General features: G+C 41.8%; 2 protein-coding genes across 22 annotated transcripts in view; one reads left to right on the top strand and one right to left on the bottom strand.

Moving 5' to 3' along the window:
• ESCO1 (establishment of sister chromatid cohesion N-acetyltransferase 1) overlaps positions 1-14,057 on the bottom strand; it is a 43,994-nt gene extending 29,937 nt beyond the window's left edge. For 2 of the 9 annotated variants that reach the window (XR_015153867.1, XM_086373010.1), the window contains exons 1-3: positions 13,564-14,050; positions 10,048-10,155; positions 575-676 (exon numbers count right to left, since the gene is read on the bottom strand). The gene's annotated coding sequence lies outside the window, so the exon portion shown is untranslated. Of the gene's footprint in view, positions 1-574; positions 677-10,047; positions 10,156-12,499; positions 13,190-13,289; positions 13,435-13,563 lie in introns of those variants that run through there. The other 7 variants (XR_015153866.1, XM_086373009.1, XR_015153868.1 and 4 more) reach the window with 6 other exon arrangements.
• SNRPD1 (small nuclear ribonucleoprotein D1 polypeptide) lies at positions 13,320-24,918 on the top strand. Of its 13 annotated transcripts, XM_086373019.1 has the most exons (7): positions 17,174-17,306; positions 19,749-19,817; positions 20,593-20,669; positions 22,162-22,353; positions 22,437-22,479; positions 24,478-24,582; positions 24,754-24,918. In XM_086373019.1, the coding sequence occupies exons 3-6, from the start codon at positions 20,600-20,602 to the stop codon at positions 24,545-24,547; spliced, it is 375 nt and encodes a 124-aa protein (XP_086229145.1). In that variant the 5' UTR covers positions 17,174-17,306; positions 19,749-19,817; positions 20,593-20,599; the 3' UTR covers positions 24,548-24,582; positions 24,754-24,918. The 13 variants fall into 13 exon arrangements, 12 of the variants coding, with proteins under 12 accessions (XP_086229150.1, XP_086229153.1, XP_086229145.1 ...); XR_015153870.1 differs by lacking the exons at positions 17,174-17,306; positions 19,749-19,817 and adding an exon at positions 13,320-14,094; XM_086373017.1 differs by lacking the exon at positions 19,749-19,817.
• The last annotated feature ends 111 nt before the right edge of the window (positions 24,919-25,029 follow it).

Raw genomic sequence — 25,029 nt, 5'->3', positions numbered from 1 at the left:
TAGGAGCAGAGGGAGAGAGAGACTTTTGGAGGTAATAGAAATAATCTCTATCGTGATTGTGATGGTAGTTCCAAGAACGTGCAAATCTGTCAAAATCCACCAAACTGTACACTTTAAAAGGCTGCCGTGTTTTATACATACATTATGCTTTAGTAAATCTACCCCCAAAATAGAACTCTAAGTAACTGATATGGACCTACAACTGAGAAACACAGTTAAACCAAATAAAGCAAGGTGCATAACAGGGCGGACTTCCCCTTGTCATAAAAAGAAAAAAGGAAGACAGTGGGAGGAAGGAAAGGTATAGAAACGTAGGCTTGCCTGTGAACACAATAGGCTGGAAGGATGCCCAAGAAATTAGTAACAGTGAAGACTTCCGAGAAAGAGAACTATGGGACCAAGTGCAAGAAGTGTGGGGAAAGAAAGCTTACTTTCCACTATATACTCCATTTTATTATGTGAACATATAATCTTGTCCAAAAAAGTTACATTTCTTTGAATATATTTAAGTGTATTTGGCATACGGACCAATTATCTTTGAAGGCACTAAATTATAACAATATAAGCTACTTACCTTATTGAAATGAAAATTACATATAATTTTTTTCTTCAAGTTGATAGATGATGCTTCTAATGAATGATACTTCTAACAGCTTCCATGTGTTTGGCTGTTAATCTTAAAAAAAAAAAGAATTCTATATAGCTAAAGTAAAACAATCTATTAAAAAACATGAGAATACAAAAACAGTATCATCTATTAACTGTCTATTAACTATTAGAACAACTTGGACTAAGCTAGACTAACAATGGCTTAGTGACGATTTTTCACTTGATATACAAAAATCTTGCAGTTCAATATGGTTACATCTCATTTTCTTATACCATATAATAAATGTGATTTTTCTCTGAAAATAATCACGATCTTCTACCCCAAACTGCACCTCCATGGAAGGAGTATATTATTTTCCTTCCCATCAGAGGCTCAGCTTGACCATATGTCTTACTTTGGCCTCATGGTGGACAGAGCATACTTCCCTGCCCCTACAGCTTTGCCATCTGATGACTTGGCCAATGGGATGTTAGCAGAAAAGAGAGAGAGAGATCTAAAATGTCTTTGTGCAATTGGTCTTCCTACTTCTGCCATTACCAGAAGAAGAGTTCAGCAGGTAGATGCTGCCTCTTCAGCTCAGGCCCCAGAAGAAACACAAACAGTAAACCGGAGCCAAACCCCTAATGAGGCACCAAGCCCACCCACACCCACAGCAAAGCATAATTCAAGTCACTTTAACATAAATCACCTAACCCACAGCAGCTTACAGATGTATAATCAACAACAATTGCTTACACAGTTTTAAACCACTGAGTTGTAGGGCAGTTTCTCATACAACAATAACTAATACATATTATAGTTAAATTTTCTGGGAAACCCCAGATTTACCCAAGATTGGAGGACCACAGCCTTGTCTAACTCAATGAAATTAAGCCATGCCCGTGGGGCAACCCAAGACAGGCGAGTCATGGTGGAGAGATTTGATAGAATGTAGTCCACTGGAGAAGGGAATGGCAAACCACTTCAGTATTCTTGCCTTGAGAACCCCATGAACAGTATGAAAACGCAAAATGATAGGATACTGAAAGAGGAACTCCCCAGGTCAGTAGGGGCCCTATATGCTACTGGAGATCAGTGGAGAAATAACTCCAGAAAGAATGAAGGGATGGAGCCAAAGCAAAAAGAATACCCAGCTGTGGATGTGACTGGTGATAGAAGCAAGGTCTGATGCTGTAAAGAGCAATATTGCATAGGAACCTGGAATGTTAGGTCCATGAATCAAGGCAAATTGGAAGTGGTCAAACAAGAGATGGCAAGAGTGAATGTTGACATTCTAGGAATCAGCGAACTGAAATGGACTGGAATGGGTGAATTTAACTTAGATGACCATTATATCTACTACTGCGGGCAGGAATCCCTCAGAAGAAATGGAGTAGCCATCATGGTCAACAGAAGAGTCCGAAATGCAATACTTGGATGCAATCTCAAAAACGACAGAATGATCTCTGTTCGTTTCCAAGACAAACCATTCAATATCACAGTAATCCAAGTCTATGCCCCAATCAGAAAGGCTGAAGAAGCTGAAGTTGAACGGTTCTATAAAGACCCACAAGACCTTTTAGAACTAACACCCAAAAAAGATGTCCTTTTTATTATAGGGGACTGGAATGCAAAAGTAGGAAGTCAAGAAACACCTAGAGTAAGAGGCAAATTTGGCCTTGGAATACGGAATGAAGCAGGGCAAAGACTAATAGAGTTTTGCCAAGAAAATGCACTGGTCATAACAAACACCCTCTTCCAACAACACAAGACAAGACTCTATACATGGACATCACCAGATGGTCAACACCGAAATCAGATTGATTATATTCTTTGCAGCCAAAGATGGAGAAGCTCTATACAGTCAGCAAAAACAAGACCAGGAGCTGACTGTGGCTCAGACCATTAACTCCTTATTGCCAAATTCAGATTTATGTTGAAGAAAGTACGGAAAACCACTAGACCATTCAGGTATGACCTAAATCAAATCCCATATGATTATACAGTAGAAGTGAGAAATAGATTTAAGGGCCTCTATCTGATAGATAGAGTGCCTGATGAACTATGGAATGAGATTTGTGACATTGTACAGGAGACAGGGATCAAGACCATTCCCATAGAAAAGAAATGCAAAAAAGCAAAATGGCTGTCTGAGGAGGCCTTACAAATAGCTGTGAAAAGAAGAGAAGCAAAAGGCAAAGGAGAAAAGGAAAGATATAAACATCTGAATGCAGAGTTCCAAAGAATAGCAAGAGATAAGAAAGCCTTCTTCAGCGATCAATGCAAAGAAATAGAGGAAAACAACAGAATGGGAAAGACTAGGGATCTCTTCAAGAAAAATCAGAGATACCAAAGGAACATTTCATGCAAAGATGTGCTCGATAAAGGACAGAAATGGTATGGACCTAACAGAAGCAGAAGATATTAAGAAGAGATGGCAAGAATACACAGAAGAACTGTACAAAAAAGATCTTCATGACCCAAATAATCACGATGGTGTGATCACTGACCTAGAGCCAGACATCCTGGAATGTGAAGTCAAGTGGGCCTTAGAAAGCATCACTACGAACAAAGCTAGTGGAGGTGATGGAATTCCAGTTGAGCTATTCCAAATCCTGAAAGATGATGCTGTGAAAGTGCTGCACTCAATATGCCAGCAAATTTGGAAAACTCAGCAGTGGCCACAGGACTGGAAAAAGGTCAGTTTTCATTCCAATCCCAAAGAAAGGCAATGCCAAAGAATGCTCAAACTACCGCACAACTGCACTCATCTCACATGCTACTAAAGTAATGCTCAAAATTCTCCAAGCCAGGCTTCAGCAATATGTGAACCGTGAACTTCCTGATGTTCAAGCTGGTTTTAGAAAAGGCAGAGGAACCAGAGATCAAACTACCAACATACGCTGGGTCATGGAAAAAGCAAGAGAGTTCCAGAAAAACATCTATTTCTGGTTTATTGACTATGCCAACGCCTTTGACTGTGTGGATCGCAACAAACTGTAGAAAATTCTGAAAGAGATGGGAATCCCAGACCACCTGATCTGCCTCTTGAGAAATCTGTATGCAAGTCAGGAAGCAACAGTTAGAACTGGACATGGAACAACAGACTGGTTCCAAATAGGAGAATAAATATGTCAAGCCTGTATATTGTCACCCTGTTTATTTAACTTATATGCAGAGTACATCATGAGAAACGCTGGACTGGAAGAAACACAAGCTGGAATCAAGATTGCTGGGAGAAATATCAATAACCTCAGATATGCAGATGACACCACCCTTATGGCAGAAAGTGAAGAGAAACTAGAAAGCCTCTTGATGAAGGTGAAAGAGGAGAGTGAAAAAGTTGGCTTAAAGCTCAACATTCAGAAAATGAAGATCATGGCATCCGGTCCCACCACTTCATGGGAAATAGATGGGGAAACAGTGGAAACAGTGTCAGACTTTATTTTTCTGGGCTCCAAAATCACTGCAGATGGTGACTGCAGCCATGAAATAAAAGACGCTTACTCCTTGGAAGGAAAGTTATGACCAACCTAGATAGCATATTCAAAAGCAGAGATATTACTTTGCCAACAAAGGTTCATCTAGTCAAGGCTATGGTTTTTCCTGTGGTCATGTATGGATGTAAGAGTTGGACTGTGAAGAAGGCTGAGTGCCGAAGAATTGATGCTTTTGAACTGTGGTGTTGGAGAAGACTCTTGAGAGTCCCTTGGACTGCAAGGAGATCCAACCAGTCCATCCTGAAGGAGATCAGCCCTGGGATTTCTTTGGAAGGAATGATGCTAAAGCTGAAACTCCAGTACTTTGGGCACCTCATGCAAAGAGTTGAGTCATTGGAAAAGACTCTGATGCTGGGAGGGATTGGGGGCAAGAGGAGAAGGGGACGACAGAGGATGAGATGGCTGGATGGCTTCACTGACTCGATGGACGTTGAGTCTCAGTGAACTCTGGGAGTTGGTGATGGACAGGGAGGCCTGGCGTGCTGCGATTCATGGGGTCGCAAAGAGTCGGACATGACTGAGCGACTGATCTGATCTGATCTGAAGCCTGAGAGGTTTATCTTCCCAGGTGGCACAGTGCTAAAGAATCTGCCCTCCAATGCAAGAAACCAGAGAGACACAGGTTTGATCCTTGGGTCTGGTTGCCCTGGAGTAGAAAGTGGCAACCCACTCCAGTATTCTTGCCTAAAAAATACCATGGACAGAGGAGCCTGGCAGGCTACAGTCCATAAGGTGGCAAAGAGTCGGACATGATTGAGCAACTGTGCATGCACACACACAGACACAAACCTCTGAGGCATAATAACTTGAAAAAACACATTTAATGTCCTTTATTACTTAAGCAACAAAAATTTTAATTTTAAAAATTATGAATTACTTTACATCATTTCCTCCCAATTTCTAAATATTTTAACACATGGCAGTTGGGCCCTAACAGAACAAAGAGGTTAACTGATACACAAATCTACAGCATTTGCCACTCACCTGTTCAGTTATGGTAAGGATTAGTTCACTTTAGTTTGCCCTATATGTTAAATCATTATTAACCTAGCATTATATACCTTAATAACATCCCTTTCTATTAAATAAAATCTTATAAAAATGCATTCTCTCACCTGTTAACAAATTGACAAGACCCCTCCAACAAGCCAAAGCTAGCTTCTTAATAGAATTCTAATAAAATCAATATTGGGGCCAAAAAACAATAATCAAACTTAACATAAAACGATCACTTCAGAAAATCCACAATACTTATATAGAAAGATAATTTACAAGATACATGTTAGAAAGTGCCTGAGAATTTAAGAGTACATCCAATTTCTAAATTGTACATTATGATAAAATATATTCAAATTTTAATCATTAAAGCATTTAGATTACATCACCCAATATATTTTAAGTTTAAAGTGATATTTTAAAAATCATTTTACAATTGGGAATTCTCTGCCAGTCCAGTGGTTAAGACTCCAAGCTCTCACTGCCAAGGGCCCAGATTCAATCCCTGGTCAGGGAACTAAGATCCCACAAGCAGTGTGATCAGGAGTTAAAAAAAAAAAAATTTTAACTGAGATGTAATTTGAGATTGTACAGGAGACAGGGATCAAGACCATCCCCATGGAAAAGAAATGCAAAAAAGCAAAATGGCTGTCTGAGGAGGCCTTACAAATAGCTGTGAAAAGAAGAGAAGCAAAAAGCAAAGGAGAAAAGGAAAGATATAAACATCTGAATGCAGAGTTCCAAAGAATAGCAAGAAGAGATAAGAAAGCCTTCTTCAGCGATCAATGCAAAGAAACAGAGGAAAACAACAGAATGGGAAAGACTAGAGATCTCTTCGAGAAAATCAGATATACCAAAGGAATATTTCATGCAAAAATGGGCTCGATAAAGGACAAAAATGGTATGGACCTAACAGAAGCAGAAGATATTAAGAAGAGATGGCAAGAATACACAGAAGAACTGTACAAAAAAGATATTCACGACCCAGATAATCACGATGGTGTGATCACTGACCTAGAGCCAGACATCCTGGAATGTGAAGTCAAGTGGGCCTTAGAAAGCATCACTACGAACAAAGCTAGTGGAGGTGATGGAATTCCAGTTAGCTATTCCAAATCCTGAAAGATGATGCTGTGAAAGTGCTGCACTCAATATGCCAGCAAATTTGGAAAACTCAGCAGTGGCCACAGGACTGGAAAAAGGTCAGTTTTCATTCCAATCCCAAAGAAAGGCAATGCCAAAGAATGCTCAAACTACCGCACAACTGCACTCATCTCACATGCTACTAAAGTAATGCTCAAAATTCTCCAAGCCAGGCTTCAGCAATATGTGAACCGTGAACTTCCTGATGTTCAAGCTGGTTTTAGAAAAGGCAGAGGAACCAGAGATCAAACTACCAACATACGCTGGGTCATGGAAAAAGCAAGAGAGTTCCAGAAAAACATCTATTTCTGGTTTATTGACTATGCCAACGCCTTTGACTGTGTGGATCGCAACAAACTGTAGAAAATTCTGAAAGAGATGGGAATCCCAGACCACCTGATCTGCCTCTTGAGAAATCTGTATGCAAGTCAGGAAGCAACAGTTAGAACTGGACATGGAACAACAGACTGGTTCCAAATAGGAGAATAAATATGTCAAGCCTGTATATTGTCACCCTACTTATTTAACTTATGCAGAGTACATCATGAGAAATGCTGGACTGGAAGAAACACAAGCTGGAATCAAGATTGCCGGGAGAAATATCAATAACCTCAGATATGCAGATGACACCACCCTTATGGCAGAAAGTGAAGAAGAACTAAAAAGCCTCTTGATGAAAGTGAAAGAGGAGAGTGAAAAAGTTGGCTTAAAGCTCAACATTCAGAAAACAAAGATCATGGCATCCGGTCCCATCACTTCATGGGAAATAGATGGGGAAACAGTGGAAACAGTGCCAGACTTTATTTTTCTGGGCTCCAAAATCACTGCAGATGGTGACTGCAGCCATGAAATTAAAAGATGCTTACTCCTTGGAAGGACAGTTATGACCAGCCTAGATAGCATATTGAAAAGCAGAGACATTACTTTGCCAACAAAGATCCGTCTAGTCAAGGCTATGGTTTTTCCTGTGGTCGTGTATGGATGTGAGAGTTGGACTGTGAAGAAGGCTGAGTGCCGAAGAATTGATGCTTTTGAACTGTGGTGTTGGAGAAGACTCTTGAGAGTCCCTTGGACTGCAAGGAGATCCAACCAGTCCATCCTGAAGGAGATCAGCCCTGGGATTTCTTTGGAAGGAATGATGCTAAAGCTGAAACTCCAGTACTTTGGCCACCTCATGCGAAGAGTTGACTCACTGGAAAAGACTCTGATGCTGGGAGGGATTGTCCAGGGGACGACAGAGGAGAGATGGGGGACGACAGAGGATGAGATGGCTGGATGGCATCACTGACTCGATGGAGGTGAGTCTGAGTGAATTCCGGGAGTTGGCGATGGACAGGGAGGCCTGGCGTGCTGCAATTCATGGGGTCGCAATGAGTCGGACATGACTGAGCGACTGATGTGATCTGATCTGAATTTGAGATGGACTATAATATTCACCTAATTATATAATGTAGTGGATTTTAGTTATGTTCAGAGTTGTATAATAATTGTCACTAAGTCCAGAATCTTTTCACCACCCCAAGCCCATGTGCAGTCATTCCCTATCCCCAACCCCATTCCAGTCCCTGATAGTTACAAATCCACTTTCCGTGGATATGGATTTCACTATTCTGGCTGTTTTATATAAATGAAATCATCAACACACGTGGCCTTTTGTGGATGGCTTCTTTCACTTAACATTAATGCTTTCAGGGCTCAAGTAGAGTTGTTTAGTTGCTAAGCCGTGTCCGACTCTTTTATGACCCCATGGACTGTAGCCCATCAGGCTCCTCTGTCCATGGGATTTCCCAGGCAAGAACACTGGAGTGGGTTGCCATTTCCTTCTCCATTCAGTAGGTTTGCAGCATGTATCTGTAATATCTTGTTCTTTACGGGCAGATACTATTTCACTGTATAAATATACCACATTTTATTTACCTATCCATCAGTAGATAAATTGTTTGATGGGATGTTTCTACCTCTTGGCTATCATGAGCAATGCTATGAATAATCCTGAATGAATTATCATGTGAACATATGTTTTCAAGTTTCTTGGGTATATACCTAAGAATATAACTACTGGGTGATGTGGAAACTCTATGTTTGCGACTGGTGGCTTGTCAAATTCATAACCTCTTTTGAAAATTCACCATGTCCACAGGTACCTGCTTTAAGAAACAAAGGTGGGGGCCTTTAGGGAGTTCATAAATAGTTATATTCTGAACCTGCGGTCCCTATGCTCTCCAGCAGATTCCTGACCCCAAAGCAACCAATACAGTCACTGTGATGCAAGGTTTCCGATCCTGCCACTACTAATATTTTGGAGCAAATAAAAATCTGTGACAGGGAGTATGGGGGTGAGGGCATGGAGGATGTTTTAACAGCTAGCATCCCTGTTAGCACCCTACACCCCTAGTAGCATACCTACTAGATACCAGTGGCACTTTGCCCTCAGTTCTTACAGTCAAATATATTCATATTCTCAGCAATACTGAATATGTCCTGGAAGGCAAAAATCACCCCTGGATGAACATTTGGTTTACCCTGTAAGTAAGCCAAATGCCAGAGCTGCACCTTTTCTCAGCAACCTTCTAAGTCCTGAACTAACTTCTGATTTCTGTAAGGCCTAGTGTTGATGATTCCTGTTTTCTCCTTCCACAAGATCTGGCTCTACAAATACAGTCTTCTCTTCCTTATTTCTCTGTGTATCCTGCCAATCCATTCATTATCCCCTATTTAGGGTAATTCAAGTGTTTTTCATGTTCTAAAATGCCAATAAATACTTAGAAATTAAAAAAAACATGTTAAGGAACATAAAATTAAATGAATTACCACTAGCCAAAAACATATAAAATGTTACAACCGAAGCAACAATATACCATTAACAGAGAATGCAACAGAAACATACAGTAATACGAGGTACTGTCCCTAATAAATTTTTCTCTGTTTCAAGTCTGAACATACTAAAATCCACTAAATTATATAATTAGGTGAATTTTACAGTCCATCTCAAATTACATCTCAGTTAAAAAATTTTTTTTTATTCCTGATCACACTGCTTGTGGGATCTTAGTTCCCTGACCAGGTACTATCCTTAATAAATTTTTCCAAACATTCAAAGACAAAAATCTCTTTATTACACTAGATTTATAATAGACATTCAGTAAAACAACATTATTCTCAACATCATTAGTTAAAAGTCTTAAGAAAGACATGGAGAATTTAATTTTTTAAATTATCTTCCTCCACCAGTCTCTTACAAATTAGTATTCCCCAAGGTTTGGTTTCTTAACACAAAAGACACACATTAACTCATTTCATTTATACTCATACTCTCGATTACCACCTGTAGACCACTAACACACAAATGATAGCCCGACACAATTTCCATCCCTAGTGCTACTCAGATATCCAACGACATACTGGACGTGCACATCCTGATGTCTTAAAGGCACCTTAAATTCAGCTGTCAGTCAAGTCATTCCACTATCACCATTCTCCACAATTTATTACACTACTGTCTACCCACATCAAGAAAATAAAGCCAAAAAAAATGAATATGACAGCAACAATGACAACAGTAACATTTCATTTCCTAATACCAAGCTCTTAGAACAGTTTCTAGAACCGTAAGCAGTTATTAAGTATTAGTTATAATAATAATTAGCTGTAATAATTAATATACTGATGTATCATTTTTTATGAAAAGAAAGCATGAAAAAGAAAATGTTTGTCTTAATTATGCCTCATTTCACTTAACTACTTGTCAACTCTTGCCATATTACCATTATCCCTTTCAGCTTCCGTAATTACATTAATCTAAACTATTAAATTATTTACCTTAAAGCAGTAGTTCTCAAAGTGTGGGACAGGGATCCTGCAGATTCCAGAGACCCTTTCAAAGGCTCACGAGATTAAAATCATATACCAGTAAAAGATCAATTCAAACTGCAAACAGACCAATGAAATTAATGCAACACTGTATGAAAAGGATATAGGTATAGTTTCAGACTCTGAGTTTTGTTGTAAAGTCAAAGAAGAGTATCACAATTAATTCAAAATGTTATTCAATCACTCCTCCCAACACATCCCTGTGCAGCTGGATGTATGCTTCAAACAGAACAACATAAAGACTGAATGCAGAAGCTGATAGGAGAATCCAGCTGTCTTTTATTAGGTCAAACAATAAGGAGATTTACAAAAATGTAAAACAGTTGCTATTCTTTCCCTAATCTTTTTTTTTTGGGGGGGGATAGTAGTTTTGCATTTAAAAAGTTATTTATGGGAGGGAGTTTGGGAAAGATGATACATGCGTATGTATGGTGAGTCCCTTAGCTGTTCACCTGAAACTACCACAACACTGTTAGTTAATTGGCTACACCCCGAAACAAAACACAAAGTTTAAAGTTCGAAAAAAAAGAGACTATGCTTAAGGTTCTCCTATACAACATGGGAGAATAAAATAATAAATTTCTAAAAAGTTATTTATATTAACCTGTAATTATTTATTAGCTATTTATTATATATTAAATATATTTAAATTAATATATAGTAACTGCCAATAGATACAACAGACATAAAACAAAAGCTATTTGGAGTCCTATATAATTTTAAGAATGTAAAGGGATCCTGACCAAAAAGCTTGAGACCACTATATTAAAGTAACACTTAAGAGAATTCCTTGACAGTCCAGGAGTTAGAATTCTACCTTTTCAAAGCCAGGACCAGGGTTCAATCCCTGGTCAGGCAATGAAGATCCTGTGAGCTATGAGGTGTGGCTGATAAAATAAAAATTTAAAAAGTAACATCTTAAACCCCATTTTAATTTATATACTGAGCTTTATCTCTTGTGAATTTCACATACACAGCCATAAATCTTTAAAGTAAGCTGAAGAGAGCAGATGACATAAATCTTGACTTCTTCAGGTGTACTATAATGCAACTAAGCATAAAATGTAGCTCTCTCAAAAAAGAAGACAGGGTGGTAAGGTCAACAGAATGATGTTATTTGTCAAAAATAACCACAGTAGTTGATATAAAGAACTTAGGCAGAAAGCGAGCCAAAGAACTTTTACTGTGCCAAGAAAAAAGGATGCACAGAAAAACATTAAAGTCTGGGCTGGGGAGGCGGGTGTAAAAGAGTCCTTAAGCAAATTACGAATGGTTAAAATCTCACTGGAGTTAGTTTCTAACTACGGTCTCAACTTCTGATCACCTTCAGTTGAGGTTATTCAACTTACTCACAAAGTGTAATATAAATCAGGTAACAAATCTCATGATAAACATTTAACTATTAAAAAAAAATCCGTTGTGCAATGCCAGTCTCCTTCATTATTAGAATAATTACAGTCAGCTTTGTGCTGTATAAACGACCAAGCTAAAAACGGCCATTCAGCAAAAGGGGTTAATGACATTCATTAATTAGGGCCTTTCCCCAGTTCTTCTGGAAGCATAATGTATTGATTTAAAGGGCTAACACAAAATCTTGCTTGGCGCTGACAATTACTTTTTCACTACAAAATCATAATACTAATCAACGAATTTTCTTTATCCAAGAAATAGTAAGATGAGCAGATGTGCATAAAGTAGGACAAGTTTTCTTCTAAGACGGGTACTTCCAAAGTCACACATCTGACCTAGGGGCATATACTGCATTCTGCCTAAAAAGGGGAAATGTCTGTATTACAGCTTTCTCACTTCCGCACATGCTCTAGGCCTGAATTTGCAGCTTCCAAATTAAGCACTTTTCATCCTACTCTTATATCTAATTCCACGGTGAGATGTTTTAGTGTATTAGTCGCTCAGTCGTGTTCAACTCTTTGCAACGCCATGGACGTGGCCCGCCAGGCTCCTCTGTCCAGGGGTTTTTTTCAAGTTTTTCAAATTAAACACAGTTCCACTGCCGCTGGTGCTGGGCGTTACTAAAGACCTGATCAGAAGTCGCTGAATATAGCATAATTCACGGCATTCAAAATGTTTTAAACTGAACTCGTGCTTTACTCAGCTTTAAAAAAAATGTTGAGGTGGGAAGAAAACAAAGTACACCCACATCCTACTGTTCTACTAAGTAGCATTCTTTTGTTGGTTTCTGCAAAGACTATTTACTGAAACGGCATTTGATAATACTATCTAAATACTCTGTGCTGCAATTACTTCCTGCAGAAAGAATCCCTTTTCAGCCATCCAAAGGCTACCGGAAAACAAGGTTCACAGTACTTATCAAACCTCAAGGCTTACTCCTTCCTCCTCCCCTTCCCCCTCTCCTGGAAAATACTGTGCGTGTGTTACTCACTCAGTCGTGTCCGACTCTGCGACCCCATGGGCTGCAGCCCGCCAGGCTCCTCTGTCCATGGGATTCTCCAGGCAAGAATACTGGAGTGGGTGGCCATTCCCTTCTCCAGGGCATCTTCCCAACCCGGGTATCGAACCTGGGTCTCCTGCATTACAGGCAGATTCTTTGGCATCTGAGCCACCAGAGAAGCCCTACTGTATGAGCTGGGTTTTCAATAAAAAAAATTTGGGGATGGGGGAGGGGAAGCTTGAGGGTGTGGGAGAGGGAGCGTTCTCCAGTTTTTGGACTAGCTATCTCTCCCATTCTGCCCGAGGAAAACAAACCCCCGTTGTAAAATAATATTAACAGGGATCAAAATCGAGGACTCAACTCCCTTCTGCTCGCATCTATCTCTACAAACTTCGCGATGGTCCTCAACAAACCCAATTTCTACTCCAGAGCAGCCTGGCCTGCGCCCAGATCCTCGGATCCAACCAGAATCCCTCTCTGACCTTGGACTCGGGCCACCGCTCCCCTCCCAGGCTAAGGATCGTGAAGCCGGGATCCCCACAGCCCAGCCCTCAGACTGCAGAGGCCTCGGGGTTCACGCCGGGTCAGCGGGTGGGCGGCGGGCAGCAGAGCGAGCCGCAGGACCGCAGCTCCGCCGGGGCTGGAGCAGCGGCTTCGGGGGAGAAGACTGGGACGAGGCCCGGCTACCTGCGGGCCGACACCGCCCCGGCCGCCGCAATCGCTGCACGCCGCCACGGGGCTCCAGAAGCCCGGCGAGACCCTGGCCACGACCCCTCAATACCTTCGACCTCCCAGCGGGCCGCGGCAGGTGATGCGGCGGCCAGGCAGCCGAGGCGCGCAGGTTGGTTGCCTGCCTCCGGCGACCGCGTCCCGGAACCGCCCACTCCCTCCCGGGGGCGCCCGAAGCCGGGACCCTAGGAGGAGGAAAGGCGTGCGAGGCGACGCGACCCAGAGGGTGGGACGGGAAAGGGGAGAGGCGTCCGGCTCTCCGGAGGGGCTGGCCATAGGGAGACGAGGACGACACAGGCGGCGGGGCGGGCGGGACGCTCGCCTACCTTCCTCGCTCCCGGCCGAGGGTCCGACGCGAGCCAGCAGACCGCCTCACATCCGGGTATCGGGAGACACTCAGCTGCTTCTGCCGCTGCCGCTGCCGCTGCCGCCGCCGCCTCCTCTCCCGCGGCACAGAAACGCCAAACTTCCGGCGACGACGGCGACGCCTAGCCCGTCAGATGGGAGTTACCTGGGACCGTCTTGGGCGCGCTTGCGCAACGCTCTTCTTCTGCCCGAACCCGCTCCGTTGACGTGCCCAGAGCCTGAAGATGGCCGCCACGCTCGCTGCGTGTCACGCCGTTTTTCACCCCGGCCGGGACGGCGGGGCTTCGGGGAGAGGCGAGCCCGCGTCCGGCCGCAGCGCAGGCGCGGTGGGAGGCCTCGCGTGCGCGCCTCCACGGGTGGGCGCCTTGTACCCTACCGGCGGCCGCTTCCCTTGTTTCCCCCCTGTCGTCTCGGAATAAAGCCACCCACGCGCCCAGCGGTGGAGGTTTGTCTTGAAGATCCGTCGCCAACGGTTCTTCTGTTGGTTGCAGGTACTGCTCTCTGCGACTTCCAGTTCAGATACCTCTCATCTTCCACACGAGCCAGTGTACAAAAAAGGGGAGGCGATTGATCCGTTCTCCCTCCTTCCCGGCATTGCACTCCAGCGTCTCCCCAAAATCCAGGGCTTCCCCGTCTCCTTGCACACTTTGCTCCTTGGGCATCAGAGCACAAGAGTCGACAAGAAATTGCAGGAAGTTCCACCAAGTTTAGTAACGGCGTGTGTTAAGACAAAGCTTTGGCTCTTAGAAGCCTCCAAAGATTGAATCTAGGATCCTAGGATTCTTGATTCTACACTGCTTTTGAACACGCCCTCTGTGCTTCTCTTTGCTTATTTGTAGGACTGTGAGGATGGGTAAATGAGTCCTCTTGCCTTTGAGAATCTGAAGAGGTGATCATAAGTGGATTCTCCCCTATGGTTCTTACTGCCCTCCTTTTTTGAAGCCAAGTCCACCCCAATATACCCTCTTAAGTTGCTGAAGCCTGATGTTTTTTTTTTTTCATCATCTTCCATAAAACTTTATAGAGCTGCCTGTCAGTTTAGTCTGGAGACGTGCTATGGTTTAAAAACCATAATGAGAGGTCTTGGTGGGTGAAGCCATTGGCCACGACACCATATCTTGTGATAATTGGCAAAAACCTGTCTGCCGCCCCTCACCCCCACATCCCAAAACCTTGACACGTTCATTTGTCCCTTGATCAACACAAGTTTAAACACACCCAATTTATACGGGGATTTTTTTTTTTCAGTAGTAAATACTAGAGTAAACAGTCATCATCAGTTGATTGTTGGGAGGTTGTAGGACCCAGGATATGGATGGGCAGCTGTAAATCAGGCATGGATTTTCCACTAAGCAGAGGGTCTGTGCCCTTAATGCCAGGGAGTAGACTGCCAACCTGATTAAAGCTGGTTATCTACTACTGATACAATATCTGACTTTCTAATACATTTACCTTCACCTTTAGATTGTCAAGACAATTGGTGGAATTTTTTTTGTGTGTAAACCACTTTATCTGTAATAACTCAAATTCTGACATACACCTACACAAACCATATTTACAAGTTTCCATTCCCCCAAAATAGGCCTTTGTTTTTTAAAAAAGATATTTATTTGGCCATGCTGGGTCTTAGTTGCAGAATGTGGGATCTTTTCGCTGCTGCATGGGAGGTCTAGTTCCCTGACCCTTGCTTTGGGAGCATGGAGTCTTAAGGACTGGACCACCAGGGAAGTTCCAGAACCTCTGCTTCTGAGTTCTCTATTCACTGTATTTGTATTGGCCACAATCAGGAACATGGGAATCCTTACAAAGGTTACACCGTATAAAACCATATGGATTTATTTTTGATACATAAGGAATTCATTGTTATTGTTTAGTTGCTAAGTCCTGTCCACCTCTTTTGCAACCCCATGGACTGTAGCCTGCTGGTCTAATTTTACCCCTATCAAATTGTCCATAAGAAGATTGGTGACAATTAGTATTGGTGAAGATTTGCATAAGTAAAATTGGTGGGGGTTAGCATGCTGCTCGTGTTCAGTTGCTAAGTCATGTCTGACTCTTCTGCAACCAAAAGATTGTAGTCTGCCAGGCTCCTCTGTTCATGGGGTTTCCCAGGCAAGAATACTGGAGTGGGTTGCCATTCCCTTCTCCAGGGGATCTTCCTGACCCAGAGATGGAACCAGAGCCTCCGGCATTGGCAGATGAATTCTTTACCACTGAGCCACCAGGGAAGCCCTTATCATTAAGACATCTGCCTCTAAAAATTAATGGAACAGCTGGATTGCCCCGCTGGTTGCATTCTCATTTCCTTATTTTCTTTCTCATGGCCAATCTAAATACTTGTAACATACAAAACCTCAGCTAACTCCAAGAAGACAGAGGAGTCTGATTTTCAGACTGACCCTCCAGCTAGCAGCAAATAGAGGCTTTTTCTTTGCCGCTCCATTCTTGCTGACTTTATTTCAGGACTCTTGACGGTTTTATACTATGAGAGTAAAAATTATTAAATTTTTTCAAGCTAGAAAAAAAAAAAATGATGGCCATTTGGTCCACATTGGATCGCCAGGGGATTATTAGGAGCTGTTGGGAAGACAGGGGGATAGATGTTGAGAAGGTAGCACACATAAGTCCATTACAGTCTTGCTACTCAAATTGAGATCCATGGACTAGGGGAATCTTCATCAACTGAAGGCTTGTTGCTGTTGCTGCTAAGTCACTTCAGTCATGTCCGACTCTGTGTGACCCCATGGACCGCAGCCCACCAGGCTCCCCCGTCCTTGGGATTCTCCAGGCAAGAACACTGGAGTGGGTTACCATTTTCTTCTCCAATGCATGAAAGTGAAAAGTGAAAGTGAAGTCACTCAGTCGTGTCTGATTCTCAGCGACCCCATGGACTGCAGCCTACCAGGCTTCTCCGTCCATAGGATTTTCCAGGAAAGAATACTGGAGTGGGGTGCCCTTGCCTTAGAAGTGCAGAATTTCAGACCCCATGCTGACAGAATCAGAATTTCATTCTAACATTTCCTCCAGATGACATTGATGTTTGATGAGCAATGCCTCACAATATTCAGGAATTCTGATGACCAGGGATCAAGTCCAAGCTGGAGGTACAAATTAAAGCCCTAGTTTTGGAGATCACCTGGACTAAAGGAGAAAGTATCCATTAGAGAAGCGTAACACGATCTCTAGATCTCTGGGCACCTTTTGAGGTTTGTGACCATAATTTAAAAATAATCAGTTAAAATTCTGTGATTTTCTGTAGGCACATAAAGTAATGTTGAGGTTCCTGCTGTTGGAACAGAATTAGCATAATCCTCTGGACTTCCCCCAGAACTAACTTTCATTAACGAGTAAATCTGGTGCTGCATAATACACGGAGCCCTGCCCTGCCCGTTAAAGGGATGTAATCTCAAATCTCCATACTGAAAGTCTCCTAAACCTGCCCTAAACACCCTCAGCAGTTGCAAGGCACACCTCCAACCGTCAGGGGCCGCAGTGGCGCTTCGCGCAGCCGGAAAGGAGAGTAGCCCAAGCGCGGCCGCGGCGTTTCCGCCGTGCGTCCCTGCGCTCGGCGCGGTCTCTACGTCGGAGCCCCGAGAGTAAGTGTTTCCGGCCATTCATACGCCCAACCTCGGCTCTCGGTGGTCGGATTTCGTGTCCTATCGGGCCGAAAGGGTGACGGCGCCTCTAGGATGAAGCTCGTGAGGTGAGGAGGTGGCCGAGCGGAGTGGGAGCTGGGAAGGGCCGATCTGGGCCTGGAGCGGGAGGCCGGGCTGCTCCCGATGCAGGAGGCGCGAAAGCCGCGTGCGCGCGCGGCCTGCCAACGGCCTCCGGCGCCCGCCGCTGCAGCCCGGTCTGGCCCGCGCCCCCGCAGGCGCTCGGGCCTGGGCTTCAAACTGGCTTGTGCCGGGGTCCTGCCTGTCTTCCTAGAGGTGGAAATAAAGGCCGGACCGGGTGTTCCTACCTAGAGTCATAGAGGCCTTAGAGGTGCAGCGCCAGGCTCCCAAGCTCTTAACTCTGGGTGAAAGTCGATAGACTTTGATTGGCGTCGAACTTGTGCTCTAGTCTGGGTTACTTTTCTGCTTCATCTCAGCATGCAGAGCCTGGAAAAGAGTGCTTAGAAGCTGCAGAGGTTTATTAAGAAATAATGTAAGCCAATTCCGAAATGTTTCAAGTCAGGGATGGACTTTTTTGATTTCGTAAGTTGTTTTCTTAGTGTGTTTTTCCCCCTCTTGTTGTTACTCCCTAGACTTTACGTTATACAGTCTGCATTTATTTCCCTGTAGAATAAGCTTTTGATTTAGGAAGAATCTCCCAACATGGGACAGAATCTCTTTGCTGTATTTTTGGACTAATTACACAGATATTCAAGATTTCTTCTGGTTCTTATCTGTGTTTAAATTTGGCCTGTTAGTTTTGCATACTGAAGACGTGCTTATTGATTGAAGTAATTCATTCTGTACTCCCTGCAAATAGATTGGGTTTGGTGGTTTTGCTTGAGACTGAGAGGTGGAACATAGAAGCAGAGGTTTCTGATAAATAAGTTTATATCTTAGCAGGCAGCTATAAACTAACTTAGCTAGTTTCCTGTCTGCTCAGTCAAGGATTGTCAGTGTCGACTAGTTTTTGGCCACCTGTTACACTGTACGTTCATAATGGATTTTTTTTTTTTTTTTCCAAGGCAGAGTCCCTGCCTTGTTGGAGTTTTATGTTTTGTGGTGAAGGCAGACAAGTAGATAGTTTCTAGTACATTTGAAATAACATATAAAATACTCATTGGTATATTCAGGGTGGCATTTTAGAGAGTGCATTTAAGGTCAACTTTTTGTACATTGTTTTCCTTCCAGTTTTATTGCGATATAACTGGTGTGTGGTCAATACCTGCCAACCTGAATCTATAGTTAAGTTTTATGTAGTACTGTTTGAAATCAGTTTGTCTCATTTAAAGACATTCCGTGTTGTGACAGTGACAGAATATTCCTATAAATTTTAATGAATGTACTGAATCCTATTCCATGTCTTAGACTATAGAAACAAAATTTCTAATACCTGAAGAATGTATTTTGCACCAGGAAAAATGGTTGTTTGGCTAAGTGGTTTGCAGATTTGGTTGACTTCTTTCAGTATCTCAGTTGGTAACATAATTATTATTTTACTGTCACCCTGATCAAAAACCTGGGAGTCATCCATGACTTATTCCTCTTGATGATCCTAATAATCTGATAAATTGCCAGGTTTTGGCAGATTTAAGTACCTAATAAGCATCTTTCACTTTCTGTTCTCTTTGATTTTTTAATTTAATAGTGTGGGTTTGGATGCCATTTCAGTGGTATACTAAAGGATCCCATTTTACCTGAATATTTAAGTATTATCTGAGTATCTGAATTTCAGTAAGCAGAAGGAATTCAGATAGTGAAGGATTTATCAGAAAATAATTTTAATTTGTCTGCTTCCTGGCTTGGATGGTAGTGTTTCCTTCTCCTGCCCTCCCTAAACCCTCCCTTGCCACTCCTGTCACACCACTAAGCTGCTCAGACTTCCTTTTTCCCCACCCAGTTTTTTAAAATCTCACTTCTTAAAAGGTAAATGTCATACAATGAAATTTAGCATGCATTTCCCAATTTTGAAAAGTGTATACACCTGTAAAATCCACACCCCTATCTGGATAATGAACTTCTGGTCTCTGTTCTGTTTCATTGGTTTATTGTTTCTGTTTCTCAGTTGTGTAAACCTTAATCTCTATATTGCTCTCTAGAAGACACCTGCTTTGTCATCTAATGTGATGCTCCACTCCATTGATGAAAACCCTTCTGTTGTTCTCGTAGGAGAACTCTTTAACAGAGCTTGGGCATCCCCTGAAAGGAAACTCTTCTCTACTCATTTTCTTGGACTTAATACTCCAGCAGTAATACCTATAGTGTCTGTGTACATTGTGCTGTTTTCTTTCTGTATCTTTGCTTTTATCTCTCTTGCTGCGCATATTACCAACCTTTCAGACTTCTTCCTAGCAGCCCACTAAGATCTGATTCCTTCCTACTCATGCTACATTATATTCATGATAAAAAAAAACCTGTGCGTATCTCCATTGTGCTTTAAATTTATGTAGTTACTTTAAAAAATTATTTTGTGTGTCTCTTCTTCCTCCTAGAGTTTGAACTCCTTGGGAGCTTAGTCTTGCTCACTTTTAATACTCATTACCAAGCACAGGGAGTACCAGGTAATATAGAATGGCACGTATTATTTATCAAAGAAATATCCTTGGACTGGATAAAACATATTTGGATTCAGTTCAAGAGACACTTTTTTCCTTGACAGCAAATATGGAAAGGGAAGGGATTTAGCACATGGGTTTTTCTTTATATGAGAGCAGGTTTGAAACTTGCTTTTATACAAGATCAAGTAGTTTCCCCTATTTTGATGGCTATCTATACCACTTAAAAAGTTGCATTTTTAAGGCTGACTTCCCTTTAATCATGGAAACATTTTAGCCAACTCTTAGTGCTTGTTACAATCCAAGATTAGATATAAAGTTCCTGATCCCACCTCTCAAATGGACTCTAGCTGTGGGGACATAGGGAATCCCCCAGTTGTTGGAATCCTGCAGCTGTGATTGATGCCGTGGTAGAGTACACAGAGTACATACTATACTATAGACCAGAAATTTTGAATATGAATTGCATATTGGATCAGACTGTAGGATTGTTGTTCACTTTCCTAGATGTGGTTGTGAATCTGTGAACTCTTCAACTTCCTCTGCATTGTTTCATAATAATTTGGAGAACAGAATAGATGAAGTGAGGAATGGAAGTAAATGTTATTGAGGCACCTTTCCATACAACTAGGGAAATTACAGTGCACACTATTAACGGGAATGGGTGCAGACAGCATCCAGAGCACGTTTTCTATATCTAGAAATTTCACTTTGACTTCATAAACATGTTTTTGGAGTAGTAAAAGTAAAAACTTACTGTTTATTCTTAATGTCTTTATAGATTTTTGATGAAATTGAGTCACGAAACTGTAACCATTGAATTAAAGAATGGAACACAAGTCCACGGAACAATCACAGGTATGGAGGTTGGACTGAGTTTATAACACTTTTTTCCCCCGTCTCTTTGACCTGCAGGCCAGAATTCTTTGTTTGGTTAATAACATTTATTTAGTACAAATCTCCTTCCTTTTGTCTGGAGTATTACATGCACCTTCTTATGTATGTCTCCCCTTAAGCTCTTGTGCTAATACCAGAAGGATTCAGGTTACCCCATGTGCAACCACTGTTTTCTTGATTGATGCCTTTTCCACTTTGGCCTGTATGTGCCCCCTCGAGTGTTACATCTTCCAAAACACATATTACTTTTATTAGAATTTTGTGTCCCCTGTTCAACGGTAAAGTCTTTGAAGACAGAGAATAGGGTTTCCGTATCTGATTATCTTGGGTAAAACACACATGGGAAATGGGGAGGGGGTGATGAGGAACCATAATTTTACCTAAGCATAACATTTTTGAGTATTTTTTGCTTTAGTGACGTAAAATGTTGGATATGTAGTTTTAAATTTAAAGCCACTATGATTCTTCACTAATAGTAGTGTTACACACACACACACCTGCCAAAGGGCAGATTTTTTAAAAGAAGTGATGAAAGAAAATGCTATCTTAGCAGATGGCCCCATTCTACTCTCTGAAATATTTACATAACTGGTAATTTTTGTGAGTTTGCTAGAACTTTGCAACACCAATTGCTATGAAAGGAAATCCATGTAGTATAAGGTTTTGATACATACTGATCGTATCTAAGGAAGCATAATTTTGCTGTTAAAATTCTGTGATTTTAAACAATGATTTAGTCTGCTCTAGCCACTCCAGTGTTTTTGCCTGGAGAATCCCAGGGACGGGGGAGTTTGGTGGGCTGCCGCCTATGGGGTTGCACAGAGTCAGACACGACTGAAGCAACTTAGCAGCAGCAGCAGCTCAGTTAATAAAAAATCCGCCTGCAATGCGGGAGACCCTGGTTCGATTCCTGGGTTGGGAAGATCCCCCGGAGAAGGGAAAGGCTACCTACTCCAGTATTCTGGCCTGGAGAATTCCATGAACTGGATAGTCTATGGGGGTTTCAGAGTCAGACAGGACTGAGCGACTTTCACTTTCACTTCTGAGCTTTGTGTTACATGTGGTAGAGGGGGCTGAGTGTTCTTCCTGCTTTTTAAGAATTCAAAATACAATGATGGAAGACAGTAGTACAGTGCAAGATTTGCCTCACAGATAGTAGGCACTTAATAAAAATTTAGTAAATTGGGGGAGCAAAATCTAGTAAAAATCCAATTCTCTCCCCTCACGGACAACCAGTGTTACATTTCTTATATCCTGGCTATATATTTTAGTCCTAACAGTAGGATAATCATACCATCTACCATAGGGACATTGAGGATTAAACTAAAATGCCTTAGCGTACCATTCCTGGAACATAGAGCTCGTAAATCTAATATAGTACCAACTGTGGCCTGATAGATAAATTGGTTGCCTTCCTTTTTATGCTAATAATTGCCCTCTTTTTTCCCTCCAGGTGTAGATGTCAGTATGAACACACATCTTAAAGCAGTGAAAATGACCCTGAAGAACAGAGAACCTGTACAGCTGGAAACACTGAGTATTCGAGGAAATAACATTCGGTATTTTATTCTGCCAGACAGCTTACCTCTGGATACACTACTCGTGGATGTGGAACCAAAGGTGAAGTCTAAGAAAAGGGAAGCTGGTAAGTTTGAAGGATTATAAACATTTTTGTGTATGGTATATTTATACCCTAATCCACTATTCAAAATATGTTTATATCTGCAGACAACACAGATTGGTTGGTTGCTTTTAATTGCCTACGCTCGCTGTGAGTACACCTCGAGTTTCTTACGGTTCCTGGTATTGCTGTTCAAAAGACCAGTGTTGTTTGTTCTTACCTGCTGGGCCTTTTTGCATGGCCTGGTCCCGCATTCCCTGCACACTTTGGAACATCTGGGGATGAACCCTTTATTCCTGCTATTCTGAAATTTCTTAATGACTTAGCTTTTTGTCCATTTCATTGTTTTGGGTACTTGGCGGACCCTTTCCGTATGGATATTCTTGTATTTTAGAGCTAAGAAATTTACTTGTGTACCTTTATAAATTTCTTCTGTTTTGCTTATTCTGTTCTTTCTTCCTGGAATTCTTAATAATTGAGTTTTCTGACTGAGTCTTTTCTCTTATTTTTCTCTCTGTCTTTTATTCTGAACTTGGTGTTGTTTTCTCTGGTTTCTCTTTTTATTTAATCTCTTAATATGCTCTTTATGTTGAAGGCTTTACTGTAGTATCTTGCACTTTGGCCATCCATTGTTTAAGAAGGAACCTGAAAAGAGAACTTCTGGAAAGGGAGGCTGGACTGCTTCGCTGGTGGATTCAAAGTAAATTTGCTTCTCCACCAAGGCAACCCCACATTTTAGGATGTGGAAATCTTTTCTGGAACTGGTTTTCTCAGAAAAAGATTCTAGTCACATGGGAGACGTGTCTGGCAACCAGCATCATAGGAGCAGGACAGGAGAAAGGGACTGATACTAAACTTACCACAATGATTTTTAGACTTTTCCTCTCACCCACACTAAGAAATATACTTTTTTGCATTATGACCTATTCATTCAAAATTTCACAAAGAACTGTTTAGTCTTAATACATGCAGATGCCCTTAAGTTTCCTGTCCTATTCTCTTTCAGTTAAAAAAAAATGTTCAGGCTATACCATATAGCTCGAAAAACACTGACTTGATCCCTCTCTTCGTCCCTCTGGCTCTGTGACTTTTGCTGCCATCCACTTTGCAACTGTTTTCACATCCAAACCCTTTCTGCTTCAAGGTCTTAAGGTTAATTTTCTCTTTCCTTTCCTGCCTACCTGTCAGGGAAATAGGCTTCAGCGTTGCAGGATGGGAAGAGGGCTAGCCAGTCTGCTGCCCCACATGAGGGCTGGCAGCCTCTCCCCCATGTTTTCAGCCTCCTGCCTCACCTTACCCCTGGCTTCCAAGGTCCTAGGTCTTTTTGAGGCTACTCTTCCTTTACTAAACATTTGTTGTTCTCAGTCTGTTTTCTGACTTAGAAATTTGTTGAGATGTTTAAACTATTGCGTTTTTTCTGTGCCCTCGCTCCATGGATATTTGCTATTTTTCTTTCTTTTCTATCGTGAATAGTACCTCAGAGCGAATTGGAGATAAGTGTGGTTAATCTGCCTTGTTTCAAGAGAAGTGCTAGATTTACTCTATTGCTTTGAATGATAAGACTCCGAACGATGAGTAGAAATGTCAGGGTTTTAAAAACATTCATAGATACCTGAAAATAGGAAGCTCAGAGCTAGGATGACCAGGTAACAGGGATATTGTTACTGGATTAAAGTAACAATATGATTGGGTCAGATGACTTAAGATTCGGAAGAATCATGAGGTTGTTATTTGATGCAATGTATCTTAAACTTTCTTGACATGAATTAACTTACTTGGATTCTCTTCAGTAACAAAACTGGCACATAGTGTTTCTGTTCTGTTCCGTTAGTATGAAATCTCTTTCATCTTTTGTGAAGTTCAGATCATTTGTGTTTCATTTTGTGGTGAATTTGAGGCATGATACAAAGAAAAAATATTTTAAACCTTGATGAATTTCTCCATAAACAAAGTCAAATGAAACAAATATTAAGGTATTAGGCCAGCAGTTCTTGGTTCTGTATGATAAAGTATCGGAAGAGGTGACTCTGAGATTACATTTGAGAGAAACTGAGTTAAAATTTTCTTTACTGTAGGTGCTGTTGGCGGTGGCCAGGTCACATCAGCACAGAAGAGAATTTACCTTGCTTTGTTTTTCTCTTCCCTCAGTTGCAGGAAGAGGCCGAGGCCGAGGAAGAGGACGTGGCCGAGGCCGAGGCAGAGGCAGAGGGGGTCCTAGGCGATAATGTCTCTCAAGACTACTATCTCAAAGTAGTAAGTATTACGGTATGTTTTTTGGTACAAGTTTCATTTTTGGCAGCCAAGGAAGAGGGCGTGGCCAAGGCAGAGAAAGAGGGAGTCCTAAGTGATAATGTCTTTCGCGATTACTGTTGCAGAGTGATAAGAATTATGGGATATTTTTTGTCCTGGTTTTGTTTATGGCAGGTGGGGCAGGAAGACGGATACCTGACAGAGGAAGATTAAGGCCAAGGCAGAAGTCCTAAGCAATAATGTTGCTGGAGCTTACTGTTTCACAGGGAAGAATGTTCAAGTTTTTTGTACAGGCTTTGTTTGTTTGTAGCAGTTTTTAATAAACAAAAATGTAACACATTTGTCCGTTGACTATCATATTAAGCTTTTAAAGTTCATGTGTATATACTTGATATCAACACAATAAGAGCTAAGCATTACTACTAGGTAGTCCCACAGTAATTCCAATCT

The sequence above is a fragment of the Bos grunniens genome, chromosome 24 (genome assembly GCF_055505025.1).
Source record: "Bos grunniens cultivar Pamir isolate PY7600 chromosome 24, Bosgru_T2T1.0, whole genome shotgun sequence".
NCBI lineage: Eukaryota > Metazoa > Chordata > Mammalia > Artiodactyla > Bovidae > Bos > Bos grunniens.
Note: the sequence above shows the minus strand (reverse complement) of the source record. Positions and strands in the feature narration are given on the sequence as shown.